Raw genomic sequence first — 21736 nt, 5'->3', positions numbered from 1 at the left:
AGTGTGTTACTGTTGGATTTCTAATATATAAACTTCATTTTTACGGTTGTACGTCAGTAAATTTTTCCATTTTCTATGTTGTTTTATAAAGACAGAAAAAAAAACAATAAAACTGTGTTTTTCTAAAGCAATTACCAGACAAATGTGTTGTAAATGTAATAAGATTTATTAAGAATCTTAATTTTTTTTTCCATCAGCATAATTCTTCATTACTAATATGTTTTATTCATTTTCATTATGGTTATTTTCAACAGTGGACAGTTAGATCTAAAAGGCAGCCCAAAGTGTACAGGCGATATATAACTTAAACTTTCTCCATAGGGAAAACATGTTTTTTATATTTTATATATAATATCAATGTAGCATGAGGTCCAAGATTCTGCCCACGTTATACAGTATTGTACATGGTCCCGAAAAGAAACATTAAAAGATCATTTTTAAAAGAAACGAACTAAACTGAAACCTACATGCAAAACAAAACTTAAAAGAAAACAAGCATTTAAGATGCATACACTCATAGGCTGAAACATGCGTACGATCACAAGTTACAAAACTTCCATACGTACAAATATTACAAAAATCTAGTTCACTATTAGACATTATTTTATCCAGAAAAGATTAAGAAGCTTTCTTTTTTTCTGTTTTTTTTTTTCTTTTTAAACTTTTCCACTCCACTTTGCAGTCCAAATCAAAATAAAAAATATTAGGGGGAAGAGAAAGAAAAAAAAAAAAAAAGGAAGAGAAATCTTTTTCTCCTCCATTCACTCAAAGTTCGTGTTTAGCCAGAGTTGTCACAGTGTTCAGGGAAACTGAGTATAGGCACGCACGATAGCATTCAAACAGGCTCATCTCATAAATCTGTGTAAAAAAATAACCTGCTAACAGCTACACACACACACACGCACACACACACCACCATGCACGGGGCAAACTGCACAACCAACAAACAGCCATGCTACCGGTACAATAGGATTAAATATAGCAGAGAATATATAAAGCATATAGTCACATTAATAGACGTAACGCAGGTAAACGGCGGAGGAGGAGAGGAGCAGATCCACCATGTTAACGTACGATGATGACAGAATGACGTGTTTAGGCTGGAGGTGTCTGCACTTAAACAATCGCACAAAAATACACTAATTTATTTCATTTGTGGGCGTCGCAACGCATTACCAATTATTGACTGAAACTTTTTTATTCTAAAGCTAATTTTTTTTTTTTTTAAACTAGAGAAACAGAATTAGTTTTCGTTTTTAGACGCAGGCGAATGCAACTTTTCCAGCTGTTTGGCAAGAAAATAATTCAGGATCCGTTTGACACGACTGCTAAGGTTCACAGTTTCTGCTGATAAACGAAGTCCAATTATCAGAGCTGAGCTGCTCGCTGACTGTATGGAGGTCCAAAAGTGCCACAAAAACTAATCCTTCAAATATTACTCAAATGCATTTTTAATTACGTTGAAAGTATAGAGAGATTCATAAAAGTTGCTTACAAAAAGATTTAAAAGTTGAGACCATGGCAGATTAAGGTTGAAAATAGGGCTGGACGATAATTTAATAACAATATATATTGATCGATAGACGTACATCGGTGATAGAAAGGGTCAATAAAAAGTTCAATAGAATAAGTTGTCCTTCCGTTTGAATTTTAGACATGTATGGTTAAAATTACAGTCATTTAAATCCTCTCAACCAATCACAAACACAGACCCAGGAACAGGCCTCATCAAGCTCCGCCCCCTTCAAAAGAGTTCAGAGAGTACGCGTTCTTTTTTTTTTTTAAACTTTCAGTTTTGGTAAAAAAAAAAAAGTTTGAATTCAATGTTTGTGTGTTCTGTATATAAAAATAGGTCGCTAAGCGACAGCATAAAATGACCAGGACTGCACTTAAAATATGTTTTGAATTTGTTGATAATCATCCATATCGATCAATATTCCTATTTTATTTATATGCTTCTTCTCTATATTGTCGAGCCCTAAGTTGAAAATAAATCTTTAAATTTGACCAGCATGTTTCTTCTCACTGGAAGTAATGCAAGAGTCCTGACTTTAATCTGATAAAGCAGCTTTGGTGGGAGGCTAAAGATTAGGGTGATGGAAAGACTCTCGGCTCACTACCAAAGACAAATCATCACACCACCAGTGGAAACACCAAAGAGCTGGTCTGAAATTATAGGGGTTTGATCGACGTAATGCCAGTAAACTGATTACCGACAAGCGTGAAACATATTTTTAAGATATTTTTTTGAATAAAATGTCAGTTAAAACAGATGTTCATATTTTAAAACTCCAGGTCTCATTTCTTATCAGAAACATCCTTCTGGGCTGAATGGAAACTTTTAAAACCTGTTCAGGTTCAACTTATGGTGCAGTGCACTGAAATCAATCTATACTCACAATGATTCTGTAGAGTTTTGACATTTTATCACTAACTTTAAATCATGATTTTTCATCTACTATCCAACTATGTATATAAACGTCCCTCTGTGGTGAAGTGGTTTAAGTCTTTGACTTTAACATAAGAGACCCAGGTTTGAATCCCGGTTGTCAGGAAGTGTATTTAATAACTTGGTGTGGCAACCCCAGAATGACGGAGCAGCCGAAAGGACTCTCTCATCTAATTATGTATTAAATATTAATGAAATAATCCAAATTTATTTTACCAATTCTATTTTTTTACTTATTCGTTTATGTATTTACCACATTGTGGCACTTTTGGCTCTCAATGCAAGTATTGCATGCCAGTGACGACATCAGAGTAAGTTCTGCAGTAAGGCAGCAGGGGGCGCTGCTGTAACGCCAAGAAAATAAAGCAGGCAGGCAGGGGACATCATGACAAGAACAGAGGGAGACGGGTCAGTGAATGGTGACACACAACATCCTCCGTATTACACACCTGCTGTGCTGACACTACGCCGCACAAAGCCCGTGTTGCGCTGGTAGCTGCTCTCTACGAGTGGATGGAAACTCACACATATTTAGATTAAAAACAGCAGAACAGAGCAGCTGAAACATTTTTCTATTTGGTTCTTGTACTTCAAATTTGGGTGAAGCTGGAGCAGAAGCTGGAGGATGAGACGATGTAAAACAAAAACAAAAAAAAAAAAAAAAAAAGGTAAGAAGAAATCAGGGATTTTGTCTATCTTGCGCGATCAAAGCTGTTGTGAGTGACTTATTTAGACCAGTGAGCTTCCTCGGCCGGCTGTGATGTTTCTTCTCTTCCAGCGCTCCACTCTGTCACATCTTAGAGTAAAAACGGACGCACGCGCGACTAACGCCGCATTAAGAGGCGACGACGACACCTTTTTTCTAAATGAGAGGGATGCGAGTAAATCTCTTGATGCCTGAGTGTGAACTGAGCTCATCGTGTTAGTGCTTCTAGTTGCAGGGGAGAGAAATAAAGAGAGAAGGGAGGAGAAAGGTCAAACTAAGTCCCCGACTTTGCAGCAAAGTCTCATTTTCAGTCTGAACCCACAGAGTCCGCCGTGATGTTCGCCTCAGCACAGCTGTGGATAAAATGTCACAAAGGTTCTCGCCGCTGTCAGAAATGATCCGCCCGATCGCGGATTCAGAGCTCAATCGTTTTCTTTTTTTTTTTTCAGGCCAGTTTGAGCGTGCTGACGGGGAAGGTTGGGACTGTAACCATGGTGACGGGGTTGAGGACCGCCGCCTGCCCGACCAGCTGAGGGTGTGGCGCCAGCACCGCCGTGGGTTTCCCCAGCGACTGGCTCCCCTGGCTGGCCACGGCGGTGCTGCTCACCTGCGCTCCGTTAGTGTTAGCTTGGGGGCCGGCGGGGACGTGCGACAGGGCGTGGTGGGTGAAGGTGTGGGTGATGTGGCCCACCATGGCGGGGTGGGTGACAGGAACCCCCTGGGGGTAGAGAGTCGGGATGGGAGCGCCCAGGTGAGCCACCGGGTGCACCGTGATGTGTCCGATGGGCTGAGCTATGTGTTGGTGGGTTCCAGTGACGGGTGCCGCCGCTGTGATTGGCTGAGGGGTGGAGGAGGCGGGACCAGGAGAGGGGGCTATGTGCGCCAAGTGTTTGTGATTGGCTGGAAGGGTGTGACTGACAGAGTGGATGACCGACGGGTGTGAGACGGCGGCGTGGGCGATGACGGTCGGCTGGACCTGCACGGCCGGAGGCTGCAGGGGATGCTGGGGCGGAGGATGAGGAGGCGGGCCTGGAGGCGGGGCCGGGGCGATGGCTTGAGGGGGAGGAGGGCCAGAGGGAGGGGGCGTGGCGAGGACTCCTGAAAGAGGAAGCGCGGCGTGCTGGATGGACAGGTGTGGAGCCAGCAGCGGCTGGGCTTGCAAGATGGCGGAGGCCGGTTTAGGGAGGGATGTGGGAGCCGGACGGGCTGCAGCCTCCTCATCCGTCTCCTGGTCGTAGTTGTCCTCTCCCTCTGTGGGACAGACGGAGAACGGTCAGACATCGCCACATGAAAAACGCAGCTCGCACATGAATTACGTAACATTTAAAAGTGCCTTCACCCAGGGCGGGTGTTCAAGGACCTTTCAAGGACTTTCCAGGACCAATTTCCTCAAATTCAAGGACCACACGTGGCAGCATTTACCTACTGTGACCGCTGAATAGGTTATCATATTTTAATACAATGCAAATTCAATAAAAGATTAAACGGCATAGAAGTTGTTGGGTCAGAAGCAATGCAAGAAAGTGGACTTAATTCATATACAGTGTTGGGGAGTAACGGATTACATGTAACGACGTTACGTAATTTAATTACAAAAAAAGAGTAACTGTAATTCGTTACAGTTACAATGAGAAAATATGTAATTCAGTTACAGTTACTTCCGAAAATATTAAGAATTACAAATTTAGTTACATCTTTTAAAAAAATATAAAAAAAAACCTTTGCGAAATATGTAATGATATTTTTATTGTTTCGCGCCCTGTATCGCCGTTTCCCGCTACGGCTCCTTGTCTCTATCACTCTGATGATGCATCCTGTGTTGGTGGAGCCTTCTGAAAGCGATCGTTTCATGGTTTTATTTCAGCTCAAGCAGCGCATCAAAAATGACAGCCTTCAAGCTTGTTGACAGCCACCTCTTGTTATTCACACACAACAATAAACCGTGAGAGCCGACGTGTCTTGTGAAACTGCAAAACTTTGTCTTAAGCGGAAAATCAAACGCGTGTCTACACAGCTCAGCGTTCACAGTGTTGCGTTCGTGTGTGTCGGAAAGCTATGGTGCATTCAGGAGCATGGGACATTTCAGTTTTACAACGAAAAAGGCAGAAAACGGAACAGAACCTAACTCATACAATAATGTATTTATCCAGAAACAGTGTGGGCTTTCTTACAATACTGAATGCTCTATAACTGTATTTCTGTTATTTTTGATTATGCACATCTGCTAGCTTTTTATTCAAAAAAATCTATAATATTACAGCAGCAAATTATCAAAGTTTTTCAAAGCCTGTTTAAAAGCTCCAAATGGGGCTTCAGATCATACAGCAACAATTGTGCTGTCATTGTTTTACAGGGCAGAATTTGCATTTGCTGACTCTTGTCCTTTAACTACTGATGGATATACAGGAATACAGTCATACAAGTGTCAATTCCCAAATTCCGCTTTTTTAAGGTTCACATTCAGTTCTCAAAAATTAAATGTTGAACATGGGTCAATACTCATTAAAACCTTAAAGTAATCAAAAAGTAATCAAAAGCAATTAGTTACATTACTTTTAAAAAATAATCGAAAAAGTTACACTACAATTACATTTTAAACAAAGCAACTTGTAACTGTAACGGATTACATTTTTAAAGTAACTTACCCAACACTGTTCATAGCCTACATTGATATTGATCATATTCATAGCCTACATTTATATCCACAGTACATGGCTATGCCATACTACATTACATATAAGATGTACATTAACCTACCGTTTCATGGAATTTTATGGAAAAAAGTGCAGCATTGAGATGTTCAGAATTATATCAATTTGTTTCACTTACTTTCATCTTTGATGAAGATAGTTTTTGACTTTGACTCTGAAAAGTCGTTAAATATAGCGACAAAGTCGCTGAGTTGGCAACACTGCGTGAATGTAACCTATTGGACGCACGTAGGCCTAAACCGTAGCCTACCAACTAATGAAGAAGAGCGAACGTACTTTTGCAAATTAAAAGTCTGCAGAATCAACATAATTTTAAAAGATCGTCTGGTAGTAAAATAATGACACATGAGTCGTCATCCGTGTGAACTTTCAACCCCACAACAAAATTCAAGGACTTTTAAGGACAAGGTGTGTTTTTTTGGCTGTTTTCAAGAACTTTCAAGGGCCTTGAATTAATTTTTTCAGATTCACAAACTTTCAAGGATTTCAAGGACCCGTGGGAACCCTGTAAAAAGCACTTCAATAAAATGGAAATCATATTGATCGATAAAAAAAGTTTAAAACATACATTTTAAGTGCCGCCCTGGGCATTTTATGACCTATTTTCAGATAAAGAACACAAACACTGAATTCAAAACACTCTGAACTCTTTGAAGGGGCGGAGCTTGCTGACGGATCTGTTTTTGTGATTGGTTGGGAGGATTTAATGACTGTTTTATTACAGTCATAACATGATAGGCTATATGGGACAAAAGTTTTTATTTACTTTTTATTTACCATCGTGCCACATGTCTATAGATGGATATATATTGTTATTGAATCATCATCAGGCCCTATTCTCACCTATTGAATTATTGCTTTTTTTGTTATGTTACATCTTCAAACTTCAGCGTAGTTTAATATTATTTTATAGAATAGACCAGCACAGTAGCTCATAATTGTGAAGGGGAAGGAAAAGTGTGCGTGGTTATCAAAGATGTGTTGTGTATATGTATTGAGGACCCCTGAATCATAAGTAACTCCATCTGAAGGAAGAAAAGCATTGCAGTGGCATGAAGCTGCAACCCCATCAGGACGGAGGATTCAGGCTGATGTGCACTGTGTGTTTTTTTTTTCTTCTCCACATTGCATTTTGGTTAGTAGTAACGATTTTGTTCTCATCTAACCAGTGAGGTTTCATACAGGTTTATCCCTGACCCGTCCGCTGATGTTCTCTAACTCTGAGGCCTTCACAGAACAGCTGGATTTTACCGAAGATTATGCCAACAGGACGGTCCTTACAAGAGAAAAAAAAGAAGCTTCTCTTCTCATTCAGTTATGCCTTTGCAGAAACAGCGAGGTACACCTGGTGGCTGTTTTGCACCCATTCACCTGAAGCGGTGGACGTGGAGGCCTGGTCGTCCTCGGGCTGCATGGTCTGGCGGAGGACTCTGTCGATCTCCATGACGTCCATGCTCTGGCTGAGCTCGTTCTTCAGCTCGGCCAGCCGCTGCTGTGTGGCGATCTTCTCTCTGGCCAGACGCTCCATCTCGTGCTCAAACTCCTTCTCCTTACGCTTCAGAGTCTTAGAGGGGAGAAACACACACACACGACGCGGGGCATTTAAGATGTAGCCTTCATCGAAATTAAGATAATAGATTCACTTAACTAGGGAGAGGAAATAGAGACATGAATTTTATTTGTTTTCCAATTGTTTTGATATTTATTTAGAAAATACAACAGTGCCGAAAACCCCCAAAGCTTTAACAGCTGGTCAACACCAAACCAGACGTTGTATCCGACACGTTGGCAACAAACGCCCTCGCTGTAAGCACCTGTAATTACCTGGAGGTCCACTTTGCTTTTTATTTTCCATCAGAAGGACAGAAAAATGTAACAATTTTAGCAATTAATCACATCCATTATCAACTCTGGAGTCACCTGGTAACTAAAATGTGACTATTGACGCCTGAATAAATCAAAATATGGTTAATAGAAAGTAGTTATAAAAGGTATATTTGTCGTTTTTTCACAAAAACAAAACACTACGTAAAAAAATGTTTGGAGAACAATACAAAAAGCTCAGAGCTGCCCATGTTTGCACAGCTATATTTTGATGGATAATTACAGAACCATGTAACAATGACAGCGCATGTGCAGCTAAAACAAAAAAAGAGCTTCTAAGCCCCACCCAGAGTCAGAAAACACACCAGCATCAGCATCTTTCCACTGGGGAGGACCTTCTGTACATCATTAAAAGACATCTCTGGAGCCTCCATACCATGTAAATAACTGCTTCTCGTGGTGATTAGGCACACAACACGAACTGAGCAGGTACAGAGATTAATTATTTGACCCTTTACAGTGGATGAACCTGCAACCCTGAACACTCCAAGCAACGAGGGGTCTCTTGCCAGCAGGGACACGCCCTGATGGCTCCTCTATGGGGGGGGGGAAACTTTTCTGCTCCTCTGAAATCCCACCGTGTGGTTAAAAGTCAGAAAGAGCTAAAGCAGAAAGGCTGGGAGGTTTTAGAGCTGAAGCTACGGCTGTGGAAGACGCAGCGTTAATACGAGCCACAGCTAACTATGGGCTACTGTCTCTACAGTTTAAAGCCCTTTTAATGTGAAAACGTCCGGGTGCTCGGGGGTTCTCTCATAGAGTAATGCAGCGCTCCCCTTCGCCCCATCTGCTGCTGCGCACTGCTGGTCAGCTTGCTAAAAGAAGGCAGCGTGTTTCCTTCACTCACAAAATAACAGACAGATTCAGCTGCTGGGAAATATTTCTGATAGCCTGACTACTTAAAAACTTAACATCACAACTGCGTCGATCTAAAAAAAAAGAGCAGGACGACAAAAGGTATATTATTGTGAACTAGGGCTGAACAATTAATCGCATTTTCAATATAATCGCGATTTAAAAAAACGCAATTTCCAAATCGCAAAGGTCAGCAATTTTTGGCTATGGAACAATTAGGGAATTAGACACGTCCATTAGGTGTTGGTAAAATGTTTAAAGTGGGTTTGCCTCCACATGGAAGGGAAGACAGTTGCAGCAGTGAGATAATCTAATTTTATTACTTGTTTTAGAGTTTATATAATCATACATAGCATTAAGTACTGGTCAATCAGTTTAATACATAGACTTGCTTGTTGGTTGCACTTTATGTTCAACAAGGATTGATGTCCAACTCAATTAAAAGCTGTTATCTTGAATAATATTCTGATTAATAGAAACATTAAAAGTTCTTGTTTTAAATAGTCCTTGTTTACAAACATCTTTATTTAGAGGCCATTTTTGTTGCTTGTGGTTAATGCAGAGAAAAGTCAAAATTGCAATTTTGGTTGAAATATATTGTAGGCAGAACGCAATCATTACTGCACCTAGTTTAGATGCTGCGGGTCTTTTAGCAACTGATCTGCAAAGCGAGGAAACAAATTGATTTGTTGTTTGTATATGTTTAAAAAGACATGATAAAATAAACTGGGGAAAAAAAAAAAAAAAAAAAAAAAAACGCATTGAATCGCAATATTAAGAAAAAAAACAACCCGCAATTAGATTATTTTCCAAAATCGTTCAGCCCTATTGTGAACAAAGTGTACGCTCACTGCCGCGATTTTGCTGACTAATAGTTGGTCCCCATTTTTTATTTCTGCTCAAGTCTATCTGAGAAAATCCAATGAAACATACGTAGATATGATACCCTTCATTACAACTGTAATAACATGTTATATTAGCTTAACTGTTCCCTTTCTGGCTTTAATAAAATAATTAGATCATGTTAGACATCTTTGTTTTAAATGTTGAGCGTACACAACCTTAATGGGTACATTTACGTAAGGTTATTATATGATGGGAGTCTCATACTTCGGTCGTCTAGGAATCAATTGTCGATGCTTTTACTTGTTCGTTTGCCCGTCAAACAATGAAATTCTCTGAGTTTCCTTTAATTGTTGAACGAGTTGTACATCGGAAAGGGAAGTATGCAGATCCCTTCCGTATTGCTCTAGGAAGTCTGCTGATAGTAATCCATTTTACTCCGGATCGTGCCATTTAAAAGGCTCCTGTCACATTTTTTAAGTGTGGCGGTTTTTTAGTTTCTTTTCCTTTTTTTTTTTTGGTTTGAGAAGGAAAGGGGAAGAAAAGCTGTTCCAGCCCCAATACTCCATCTGTCTGACCCAGTTTCCGCGTGGCGTCAAACCACAAACAGCGTGACAAGCTAAGGACATTAACGTAGATTACCAGTGAGGACCAAAAGAGATGGAGGGAGGGGCGACAGGGAGGTTAAGGAAGGGATTTATGTTTAGATTTGCCTAATTTTATTGGAGTAGGTCAAAGCAGATTCTGGACCGTGTAAATAAAAAAAAAAAGGAGAAAATAGGAGAGTAAGTGAAAAAGCAAGCTGCAGGGGGGGGGGGCGTCTGATCCTACAACAGGACACTGGGTTCAGGGAGAAAAGCTGTTTACTCTCTGCAGGCACGTAAAGGCCTTTCACGTGAGAAGCACATTCCTCTCCGCTCCATTCACCCCCGCTGCAGCCAGCTCCAGCTACCGTCCATGCAGGCCTGCTGAACCGTCCCAGCAACTCTAATCCCACGTTTTACTGTTCCACACACAAATAAAATAAAATCACACCGGCAGATTTGATGGTGGTGAGTAAAAAAAACAGAAACTAGACGAGGCTCTGCTGCAATGCTCCCCAACAGCTCATCTGAAAATCAAGCTTAAATAAACCTGGTGGCTCTGGTTGAAAGGCGACGTTCATGCCTTTACATTTACACACAAGACACCAAATATAAAGCGCCGTGCAAAAGTATTTATATCACGTTACGGCCACAAACTGTAAAATATCTGATTGGGATCTTAAGTGATGCATCAATAAAAAGTGGAAGTTTTGTTTTTATTTACAAATAAAAACCTGAAAACTGCAAAAAAATTTATTCAACCCCCTGATTCTCCTAGCTAGGATCCACTGCCTTAGGAAGTAAAACCAATCTACTGTGAAGTAATTTAAACAGCGTGACAATACAGCGGTTCTGTTCAGCCGTCACGTGTTTCGCAGCATTATCAGAGCCAGGTCAGGTCTGAGATAAAGCTGTGAATAAATTAAGACAAGGTGAGAAGTTTGGGCGCCTCGCTGTTCAGTCGCTGGCAGCACCGCTAACTTACCGAGACACGTCTGTCGTCCCGAACTAGAAAGCCAGAGAAGGGGCGCAACACAAAAGCAGCCAAATGAGATCCATAGCAAGCACTGGAGGAGCTGCAGTGACCCACAGCTCAGGTGGAGCTCAGCTTATAGTTGTCCTGTTAGCAGTGCAACCATAAGCCGGGCGCATCGTGAATTTCGTCTTTATGAAAGAGTGAAATCTTTTTAAGGAAGTCACAAAAGCCCAGCATGCAGTTTATCACGGTGGTGGGCGTATTGTTTCAGCAAGAACAGGGACATTGGTCAGAGAGAGTTAAACTGAAAAACATGAAATCCTGAGAGGATGCCCGTCAAAGGCCGGGAAAGAGGCCTGAGGCAGAACGACGACCCTAAACCAGCGCTACGGCAGAACGGTTTCCACTTTACATTTATCACAACTAGTGTTGCACCGATACCGATACCAGTATCGGACGGGGTCCCGATCCAGCACTAAAATGGTGTTATCGGTATCGGCAAATACCAACAAATAGGCACCGATACCATTTTGATGTTTATCACTTGAACGCAGCCTTCTCTCTCCTGACTAGTATTATACATGTTATATAAGTTCATGAAAGTTGCACTATTTTGGCATTTGAGAGCCAAAACTCAGGGTTTAAATGAGATTATTCAATTATTAATGTAATTTTACCGTCTTACTGTTGCACTACTATTATACATGTTATAATTTCACGAATGTTGCACTATTTTGGCCTTTGAGAGCCAAAAGTTTATTCAACTATTGTCACCCATTCCAGGTAGGCAATAAAAAGTTCTACTACCCTACGTAGTATGCAGTTCTTCATATATATACAGACACATCAATTTCAAACAGATGGTATCGGTATCGGCCTATAATGCACAGCCAGGTATCGGTATCGGGGCCAAAAAATGGCATCGCCGCAACACTAACACAACTACTTTGGGTTACTCTATTACATAAAATCCCAGTAAAATACACAGAAGTTTCTGGTTGTAACGTGACAAAATAAGACTATAAGACTCAAGACCGCTACGAATGACAAAAACTACATGAACACGGATTCGCAGGCTGGGGCTGTCCATGGATCCACTGGGACACGTTCTGGCGCGCTCATGTCCATCCATGAACATCAATCCAAGGACTATGCAAACCCAGCCACCATCGGGTGGTAAATCACCAAGGAAACCGCTGCCACCCATAGCTGTTTCCTTGGCAACCTCATACGTGGGATCGAGCTGCTTGAGAGGCAGTTAGTAAAAAAAATAAATAAATAAAAAGAAAGAAAAGAAAAGGGGTTAAAGTACTTGGACACATATAAGGAATGACGTGACGGGACGTTGGCCAGCTGGATGCTTTTGGATCTTTCCTTCTGCTATTCCATCCCAGTGCTCCCCCCCCCCATTCATCAACCCCCGAGAGACCCAACCCCCGCATTATCCACGGCTCTTTTATTCTTTCCTTTTAAAAGATTCTTACAATTAAAAAAAAAAGGAGTGAAAATCTCTGCTCTAACAGGCTTAATCATAACGGCAACAGGAAGAGGCTGACAGGTATTCCTAAAAAGATCATAAAAGAGATGTCCCCCCAGTTTCCCATGAGGATCCATCCTTTTGATACGGGCCTGCAGAGATGAAGAGGAAAAAGCTGACATGGCTGTAGCGGATCTCTACCTATTCCCCTCTTATCCCCATGGAAACACAGCTACATCATTAACACCTGTCATAGTCTCCCTCCCTGCCGCTCTCTGCAGTCTCACAGAGCAGATCAGAGGGCTGAGTGACGGTGACGTCATCGGCTTTGCTGTAGCCATGTGCTCAGACCTCACATGGCTCGCAGAGAGAAAGGAACTGGAAGGACAGGTTTACATGAGCACAGGTGCCAAAAGAGAAAGAAATATCTGGAAGGGTTTGTTTTTATAATCTGTTTTTTTTTTTTGTTAGCTGTAGGAAAAAAAAAAAAACACCTACCCGCCTCCCTAGAGTTCAGTAAAGATGCTGTTTTGACTTTTTGTTCTTTTCATAAGACGATCGGTGTTTTAACAATAAAGGGTAACATCACAGCTAAGCATGAGCCAGTCACCACACTGCAAAAACGGAACTAAAAATAAGTAAAATATTCTTAAAATTTGTGTATTTGTCCTTGATTTGAGCAAGTAAATAAGATGATTTGCCAATGGAAGAAGATTTTTGCACTTAAAATAGGAACAATTCATCTCAATCATCTTATTTCAAGTGCAGTATGTCTAATTATCTTATTTTAGGGATCAAAATACTCATTCCATTGGCAGATAATCTTATTTACCTGCTCAAATCAAGGATAAATACACTAATTTTAAGAACATTTTACTTATTTTTAGATCTGTTTTTGCAGTGCTGCGTCACTGTACGCTAGGGTTTATCACAGTTTCAGAACCGCGAACTCTAGAGGTGACATGTTTTGCAATGGTTTCAAGATTTTCTCAGCATGCTGGACAGTCACAGAGGCCTCTGTGGCTGTATGTGGCATACAATAACACATTGCTGCCCCTTCCACCACCTGCTGATGAACAGTGCAGGTTAAATAAAGGCCCTTTCTTTGCTTAAAATAAAAGTAAAACTGGGCACTGTTCACCATTACTTCCTGTTACTGTTACCGGACTATAAGGCGCACTTAAAACCCTTACATTTTCTGAAAAATCAATGGTGCGCCTTATATATGATTAAAGTTGTGCTTGCTGACCAACTGTATGTGGTACAATGCGCTCAAAAATCTGTTAAAATGTGCAAGTACGACTTTGGTAAGCAACGAAGCGGCTCCACTCGATAGATATTCGGAGCATTACGGCACACTGTGTCACTAGCTGATCGGACCCCTGAGCTGTCTACAAGACTGCCTGACTGTAATGTCTAAACTAGAAGTGCATTCATGTAAAGGCCCCCACATACTCTGATGTAGTTCACGCCGTGGAGGGCTGCATGTACAGGTACGTGCACCGCTCAATTTCTATGACTTCTCGGCGGCAAGAAGGCTTTACATCAAACTGTTTTATAAGTGACGGCAAGCTTGATGCACTGACAGGTGGGAACCTGCTGGAAAAGAAACGGCTGTGGGTGCTCAGCTAGCTAATCGCACATTTTACCGTTATCCGTTCCACCTCTTCGTCCCGCTGGCAGGAAGGGTGGGAATTGTAAGAATTTGCCACAAGAAATGTAGGCAACAGTACGCTGGACTATGAAGGGTAAAACGTCCGCGGAGAGTCAGCGCGGACGTTACCGTCAAGCTAACGATACGCAAACATTATGCCCGAGTGTGTGGGAGCCTTTAGGCAGCCTGCGTCCGGAGTACGCGCTATCAACAATAAACGTAGTAAGTTAATTAAACAGAAAAGTTAAATTTATTTTGGCCTTATGTTAGAAACAGAGCAGTGTAGTCCAACTACCCTGTCCTCCCGATAGAGAGCTGTGTACGTGAAGGGGCGGAGTGATATTACACACCTGGGAAGAATATTTAGTGTGTTTTATAATCCAGTGGAGTTTATGTGTGGACAAAGACACACATAGACTCGTTAATTCACGGTGCGCCTCATGGTCCGAAAAATGCGGTACTAAGCTAACTATAGCTAGCAAGCTAACAGCAGCACATCTGCAAAAGAGCTAGCTGCAGTCTGGCTACTGGAGTGGATAGTCACTAATTAACATGTTAATATCAGCTAGTGTTAATCTGCAAGGAGCAAAACAAAGTAATGTCACACTTTTTAAAATATTAGCGTAAATATGTTGAGGTCATATTTAAAAGAATACCGTTCTTGTAATATTCTGTCTTTTTTCTTATTACCATATAATCAGACTCAGTTGGACAGAAGATACTCGTTTTATGCATGACGAATATTATTTGACAAATATTATGTCATTTTAAACCACATTAGTACATTCCTAGAGCTTAAATGAGAGGAAAGTAATTGACTCAGTGTTTCAGTCTTTTTTTGGATGCTATTTATTGGTCTTTTGGAGCCTAATGTTAATTTTTGTTCAGAATTGCAGGCTCCCAGACGGGGTCTCTAATCCCTTTGTGCTCCGTTCCCAGGGGGTCCCCATGATCTGCTGCCGGTGGCGTTAGGGGAAAAAAAATGCACCCATCTGTTGGACTATTTTAACCCCTCTCACTAACTTTCCATTGCGTAGCACATTGAACTTCAAATGTCAAAGGATTCGCTGCAGAGGAAGGCACCGCTGCACTTACTGTAGCTCAAGGCTGCGAAGTGGACAAATCCACCCATCGTCTGCAGGCTTTATAGACATTTTGCCCAAAGTGAATGCCAGACAATCGCATCCAGTATTTGCTCTCTGTACAACTCATGCAAGCTCCAAATGGCTGATTGCTTTTCCTTTTTAACAAACGCTCATCTTATATTCTCGTTCGCTGCCCTAATTTGGTCCCACGGACAGGAGAAAAATAGCAGAAACAAGTAGTGAAGAGTATTTTTCCAAACCATTCAATCTACTGACCTGTATGTAACGGAGTGCACTGCGCAGAACGCTGAGGTTGGAGGTTTTCTTCTCATCGACATTAGGGACATTCTTCTTTAGCGTCTCAAAACACTCCTTGAGGTGTGCTCTCCTGCACAGTTAAAAGACAAATCACGCTTTTAATTTAGCTAAATGGGAATGTTCACAGTTACAGAGCTGGTCGCTGCTCTTTAAAAAGGGAACTCGTGCCTTCAGTTATGATTTTTTCTGAATTTTATGGCCTTTATAAGCCAAGGAAATGCATGCAAACATTTTGGCTTGTGAAACTCTACAAGTAAGCGTCGCAAACACTCATTGATGCATTAAAGTGGCGGTCAAGCTTAATTCTCAATGACTTTTTTTACACCAGCTGCAGCAGTAGACATGTTCGTATTAAGACTAACCTGTTCTTTTCAAGCTTATTATGCACCTCTCTGGTTCCCGCTCTGGAAACAAAGTAAATCATGAAATGTAAATATGAACAGTTCCCCAAACCTGAATAAGGTTACACTATTCAAACACACAAACTGACCCTCCAGGTCTCCGCTTCCCCTCCATCCCTCTCATGTCCTCGATCGTCACTCCGTTGGGGCGCGACTGAGGGGCGGGCGGCGCTTGATGGGGGACCAGTGCATGATGGGAGCCAGAGCCGTTGGTACTAATAGAGGCTGGGTACTGAATCTGCACCTGAGGCTGTGTTAGGCTGGGTTTGACGTCGATCAGCTGCTGGCCAGGTTCCATTTTGATCTGGGAGGAGCACAACAGGTGATGGGACGCCGGCTGCTGCTGCTGCGGCGGAGTGGAGGAAACGCCCTCTTTCTTGATTGGCAGCGGGCTGCTGAGCGAGGTCGCAGCCGCGGCGATCGGCGTCGTAAGCGGAAACGGGGGGACAGAGGGCGTCGCGTTGAGGACAGGGACCATAGGGATGACGGCAATGGGAACCTGTGAAGGTGGGAGGGAAGGCGCGGGAGGGGCGGGAGGGTGTTGCGGCCGCTGGCGATGGACATCATCGGCGTGGTTGGCCCTGACAGGCAGAGGCGAAGCCGCAGGCTCCTCGCGTTTACACTCGGCCTCGGCCTTGATGGTTTCCTTCTCTTTACACGGCTCATCCTCTGCAGGAGAACAACGGGTAATACTCGGGTTAGAACGAGAGCGTGCTAATCATCACAGTCTTTGGCACATGATGGGAAAGCGATTCATACAACAGGAGAACCGAGCTTTAATAAAACGTGATGTGAAAAGTGTGGCACGCACGCATTCTTTCTTTGGCGTGGACAGGGAAGTGGACTGGAGTTATTTGGAAGACGGATAGAGGTGAAATGCGGCCTGGCAAAGAACCAGGAGGTTTGTCTTCTGACAGGGCAAACGCCAACAACTACACTGCAAAAACAGATCTAAAAATAAGTAAAATGTTCTTAAAATTAGTGTATTTATCCTTGATTTGAGCAGGTAAATAAGATTATCTGCCAATGGGATGAGTATTTTGACCCCTAAAATAAGATAATTAGACATACTGCACTTGAAATAAGATGATTGAGATGAGTTGTTCCTATTTTAAGTGCAAAAATTTTATTCCATTGGCAAATCATCTTATTTACTTGCTCAAATCAAGGACAAATACACTAATTTTAAGAATATTTTACTTATTTTTAGTTCCGTTTTTGCAGTGTATACAACCACATCTGGACAGAATGGTTTACATCAGAGCCCATTTATCTGTTCCCATATCCCAGGGTCAAATATATGGCAAAATCTATTTGATGTTCACAGACACATTCGGTCTGACTGAGCTTGAGCTGTTTAGTGAGGAAGAAGAAGAAGAAGAAGAAGAAGAAGAAGTAGGGGGGAGGAAAAAATAATCTGCCTAACGATAGTCAAAGCTTGTACAAACAGACGTGTGATAAAACATGCGGCACTGACAGCTTCAAAGTTCCAGAGAAAGCTGCACAACTTTTCTGGGTAATTAGTTGAAAAACTAAACGACCTGAGCAACCTCCAGGAAGCCCGAGCAGTTTCACTACCACCGACAACATTTGGTGCAAACAAACACAAACAATGAAGGGCATCATGTGGGAAACAGTGCGGAGTGGGAAACAACAAAAGAAGCTGTGTTTGACTGGATCCCCCCCTCTGCCCGGGGGATTGGACTGCTCCAGCACTGAGCATACGTCCAGCCCCAGGCTACTTCAGGACGACTGACCAACAGCGGAGGACGGTGGAGAAAAGCCTCTCATCTGGGTCGTAGCAGCAGTCAAAGGCAACAGTGATAAATAAATAACCTGCACCCAGGAGCATCCCCACAGCACGCAGACACACAACGATGCGCGTGAGTAGTTGGCGCGCACTGCAGCATCCGCCTCAGAGTAATGTGGAATGCCCTGTTACCATGGAAACAGCCACATCAAACAGAAGATCCCAGGGATTCCTGAAATCTGCGTGCCGCTAAAAAAAAAAAAAAAAAAAAAAACACACGCGGCCCGGACATTTCCAACGCGACAACACAAACACCAGGAGGCTGCACACATTAGGCAACACTTTCGTTTCTGTCCTGCGTGACTCTGCAAACCCCCTGATGAGGCAATTTCCTTCACCTAGGACACCAGCTCACCCCTGAGACGACCCGAGCAGCTTCACACCGTCCTCAGGATGACATGCAGCGAAAAAAAAAAAAAAAACTTTCAGCCCTCTGCACTTGTTGTTCTGTAATATCGTTCTTTATTTGTGTATTTTTAGTGAAATATCTGAGTCAACTCTGAAATTGTCATGTCTACTTTATTTAAAGTAAAAAAAAAGCAGTATTCTGGTATATGTTAAGTAATAGAGCACTTAACCTGACAGCCCATAAAATTGTAATGACCGATCTGTAAATTACTCCAATAACTACTTAAATTTTCATAAATTAGCAACCTTTATTAATATACCATTTTGTTAATTTTGCCATTTGTTCTTACATTGAAATTAACTCCCCTGCTGTGGGATGTTTTGTACAAAACTAATGTCAATTGGTACCTGTATGGTAGATGTTTTAGAACCAGTCTTGAAAACCGACGAGTTAAAGTAAGTTTCTATATTACACAGAAAATCTACTCTTAGGAAGTGAGGCTCTATGACTCCTCTATCATGAGGTTTGTTAAAGTAATTTTGGATTTATCGGGGCCACATTGTGTCATATTTCCTAAGAGTCAACTCTCCTGAACTGCTAACTTAATTGCATTAGAGTGTAGAATAAATTATACATTTATACGCCTTATTTGTACCTATAAACTAACAAGACACGCAACTACAAAGAGCAATAAACTAAAGTACGATGGTTCAAGCGAGGAAGAAACTAACGGTACAAATCTTCCAACACATGATGAGATCAGAAAACAAAATATTACCCATTACACTTGACCATTATGCTTGAGTGTAATGTGCTCATCAAAGTGCTGACCAATTCTTTAAGTACATCCATCACCTACTTAAATAAATAATGCTGTTCTACTGAAAACACTTTATTAACATGTGACACAAAAGATAATGTTTGGATCCGTTGTAAAGGTAACCTGTAGGCTATAATGTATTATTAGTGAAGTGTGAAGTTATTAAAAGACGAATAGTTTGTGTTGTACCTAATATTTTCAAATCTGAGCAGATTTCTGCTTGTCTCCATCTGCAACAACCGCCTGTGCTGGTCAGCCAAATGCTTTTACAACTACATTTGGCGGCAGCACAAAGTTAGTCCAACCAGGCAGCACTTAGGAGGCCCCCGGCCAGTGACACTTCGATTCGCTACGGGTCTGCTCGTTTCAGTTTGGAACGGGTGGTTTTCCATTACGATTGAATACGGCGCTAATGTGGGCATGGCGATTTGGCGAAAAGTTTGTACACCTCTGCATCGGACTGGCATACTGATTCAGGTGCTTTTGATTTTCGTTTTTAACAGGTAGCTGCTGTCGCTATGGAGTACGTTTTTTTTTTAATATGTCCGGTTAGATTGTAGTTCTGGAGTCGCTCTTGTTACAGAAACTGTGACCCCACGGCCCAGCCAATCAGAGACCGGCAGCCTTCTGAGGTGGCGTCTTAGGGCCAACTCACTGAGCTTGGAACCACTTTGAAGCAGGTGCTAAAAATAGTAACAGTTCCAGGTAACTTTAGCCATGGCAAGACCAAAAAAAACAAACAAACCGAAACAGGTAAAAATGGGCCTGTGCTAGACAACATGTATTATACAGTTATTACTTTTTCAAACGATATCAATGCCAGGTCAATTGGCTGAAAAACTAGTTGTGATATGATGTTTTATTAGATTAAAACATTGTCACAATTATTTTTAAGACCAAAAAAAAAAAAAAAAAACACTAGAAAATATTAAAGTCTATACAAATAAAACTTTAAGTCTATATTTCCCGTCCGTTCCTAAGCTGTAGCTACAAAATAAAAAGCTCCTTTTACAATAATATTTTTTTTAAATCCCTCATAATAGGAAATACTGCACAGCTGCATTGATAACACGAACTGATAAACTGACCTCCTTTACATGGTTTATATCTTGTTATAAAATCTCCCAAACTGAAAGGCTCAGCGGGGTGGGGGGGGGGTAAATAGGGAGTTGCCCTACTTACTTGCTCCCTCTTTCAGTCCCTCTGACCCGCCACTGTGTGAGTCGTCAGCAATGGGAAGGGCGGGGACGAGAGAGGCGCGAGGATGTGTGTGTGTGCGTGCGCATGTTTGTGTATTTCTAAATGGTGAGAAGGAGGGGGGGAGGGGTGGCGTGCACGTGGTCGGTGTGGGTGGATCTTTTAGCACGCGGTAGGGTAAGTATGCAGCAACGGGGGGGTCTGACACGTCATCAGCGAGATCAGAAGACACACACAAAAAAAAAGCAACCCTCCCTTCCTTATTCTTCTTTGACCTAATCGCCAATCGTTACCTCCAGCTTATCGGGCGCCATTGCAAACAGAATGGGGGATAATAACTTTCATTTGTTGTGGTAGTTTTTCCTCAGAACTACAAACGAAGACAAGCTGCGCGAGAGGGGGCCCGCCCCAGTGCGCGCGCGCGCGCGTGTGTGTCTCTGTGTGTGTGTCACAACATAGCTGAGCAATGTCACGGTATTATGTAAAGAGGGAGCCTCTGCCACCGCCCTGCCGGTGTCCACTGAGCGCACTTTAAATTAGCGATTTAACGAACAAACGGTGCGGCGATTCTAGTGTAAATGTGGTTTATTATGATCACTTGTGTGTATATACGTGTAATAAGACGTGCCACATTATAAAAGAAGGCTTCGAATAACAGATTAAATGTGTTTAAATGAACCGCGGATAGTGAAAGGAAATCCTCTGCTATGCATTACACACAGGCGCGCGCGTACGGCGAGTCACAAGGGTGTCGAAGCACACACACACACACACACACACACACGCCACGAGCGCGCAAAGTAGTTCAGAAAAACAACTTTGGCCATTTCCGCCTTCAGGTCCCACCGTCTATGCACGACCCAACCAGCCTGATCGGTGACAGTTTACCGTGAATCCAGCCCACAAAAGCCTTTCGGCGCGTCCCGTAACGGACGGACGGGCAGGGCAAATACTACAACCCAGCTCTCCCTAAACCCGATGTTTGAAGTGTCACTCCGCGCTCCTATCCGGGGTCCCTTCAAGCATCCGTCTGCTGCTCAACTCACCACTGCTGGTTTGTTGTTGCTGCCGAGCTTGCCATTCCAGGTACCTGGCCGCCTCCAAAAGTGTGTCGATACTCATTTCGCGTAAACCCTGATGGCAGGAGGAGGAGGAGGAGGAGGGGGGGAGCCCGGTGGTCCGGGACGGAAAGAGGAGGGGGAAGTAGTACCCCGGTATTAAGCGCAGCGTGCACGGCTCACACCCGTGTGAACCTTTCTCCAGAAAGCAAGGCGGCTAGCTTTTTTTTTTTTTTTCAAGCCAGCCAAACAGAAAGTAGATCCCCATATACGTAGGGGGAAAAAAAGAAAAAAGAGGGATTGCAACAAGATGGCGAAGCGAGCACGGGAATACACACAACAAGGGGAGTCGTGTTCTCGGCAAGGCCCGACCCTCCCGGATTCCCGCCCCGCCCTGTTACTACGGCCGCTGACAAAACCCGGCGGCCGCTTCGCGCCTTATCCACCTCGCCGACACTTTTCACGAAACGTTTTGCTTGTCATAAATTACGACATTTCTCTTACAAATACAATAACCGATCAACTGGCGTCTCTGGACATAATTCAACCCGACGTGCGACGT

At 42.5% G+C, this 21736-nt stretch overlaps 1 protein-coding gene across 1 annotated transcript; it reads right to left on the bottom strand.

The window, feature by feature from the left end:
• Positions 1-3464: 3464 nt before the first annotated feature.
• Positions 3465-21736, bottom strand: mntb (MAX network transcriptional repressor b). Its single transcript, XM_012881271.3, has 6 exons — positions 21163-21736; positions 16030-16609; positions 15902-15943; positions 15498-15609; positions 7238-7430; positions 3465-4406 (listed from the first exon to the last, which is right to left on the bottom strand). Exons 1-6 carry the CDS (start codon positions 21236-21238, stop codon positions 3601-3603), a joined length of 1809 nt encoding a protein of 602 aa, XP_012736725.2. The 5' UTR covers positions 21239-21736; the 3' UTR covers positions 3465-3600.

Source organism: Fundulus heteroclitus, chromosome 11, assembly GCF_011125445.2.
Source record: "Fundulus heteroclitus isolate FHET01 chromosome 11, MU-UCD_Fhet_4.1, whole genome shotgun sequence".
Taxonomy (NCBI): domain Eukaryota; kingdom Metazoa; phylum Chordata; class Actinopteri; order Cyprinodontiformes; family Fundulidae; genus Fundulus; species Fundulus heteroclitus.
Note: the sequence above shows the minus strand (reverse complement) of the source record. Positions and strands in the feature narration are given on the sequence as shown.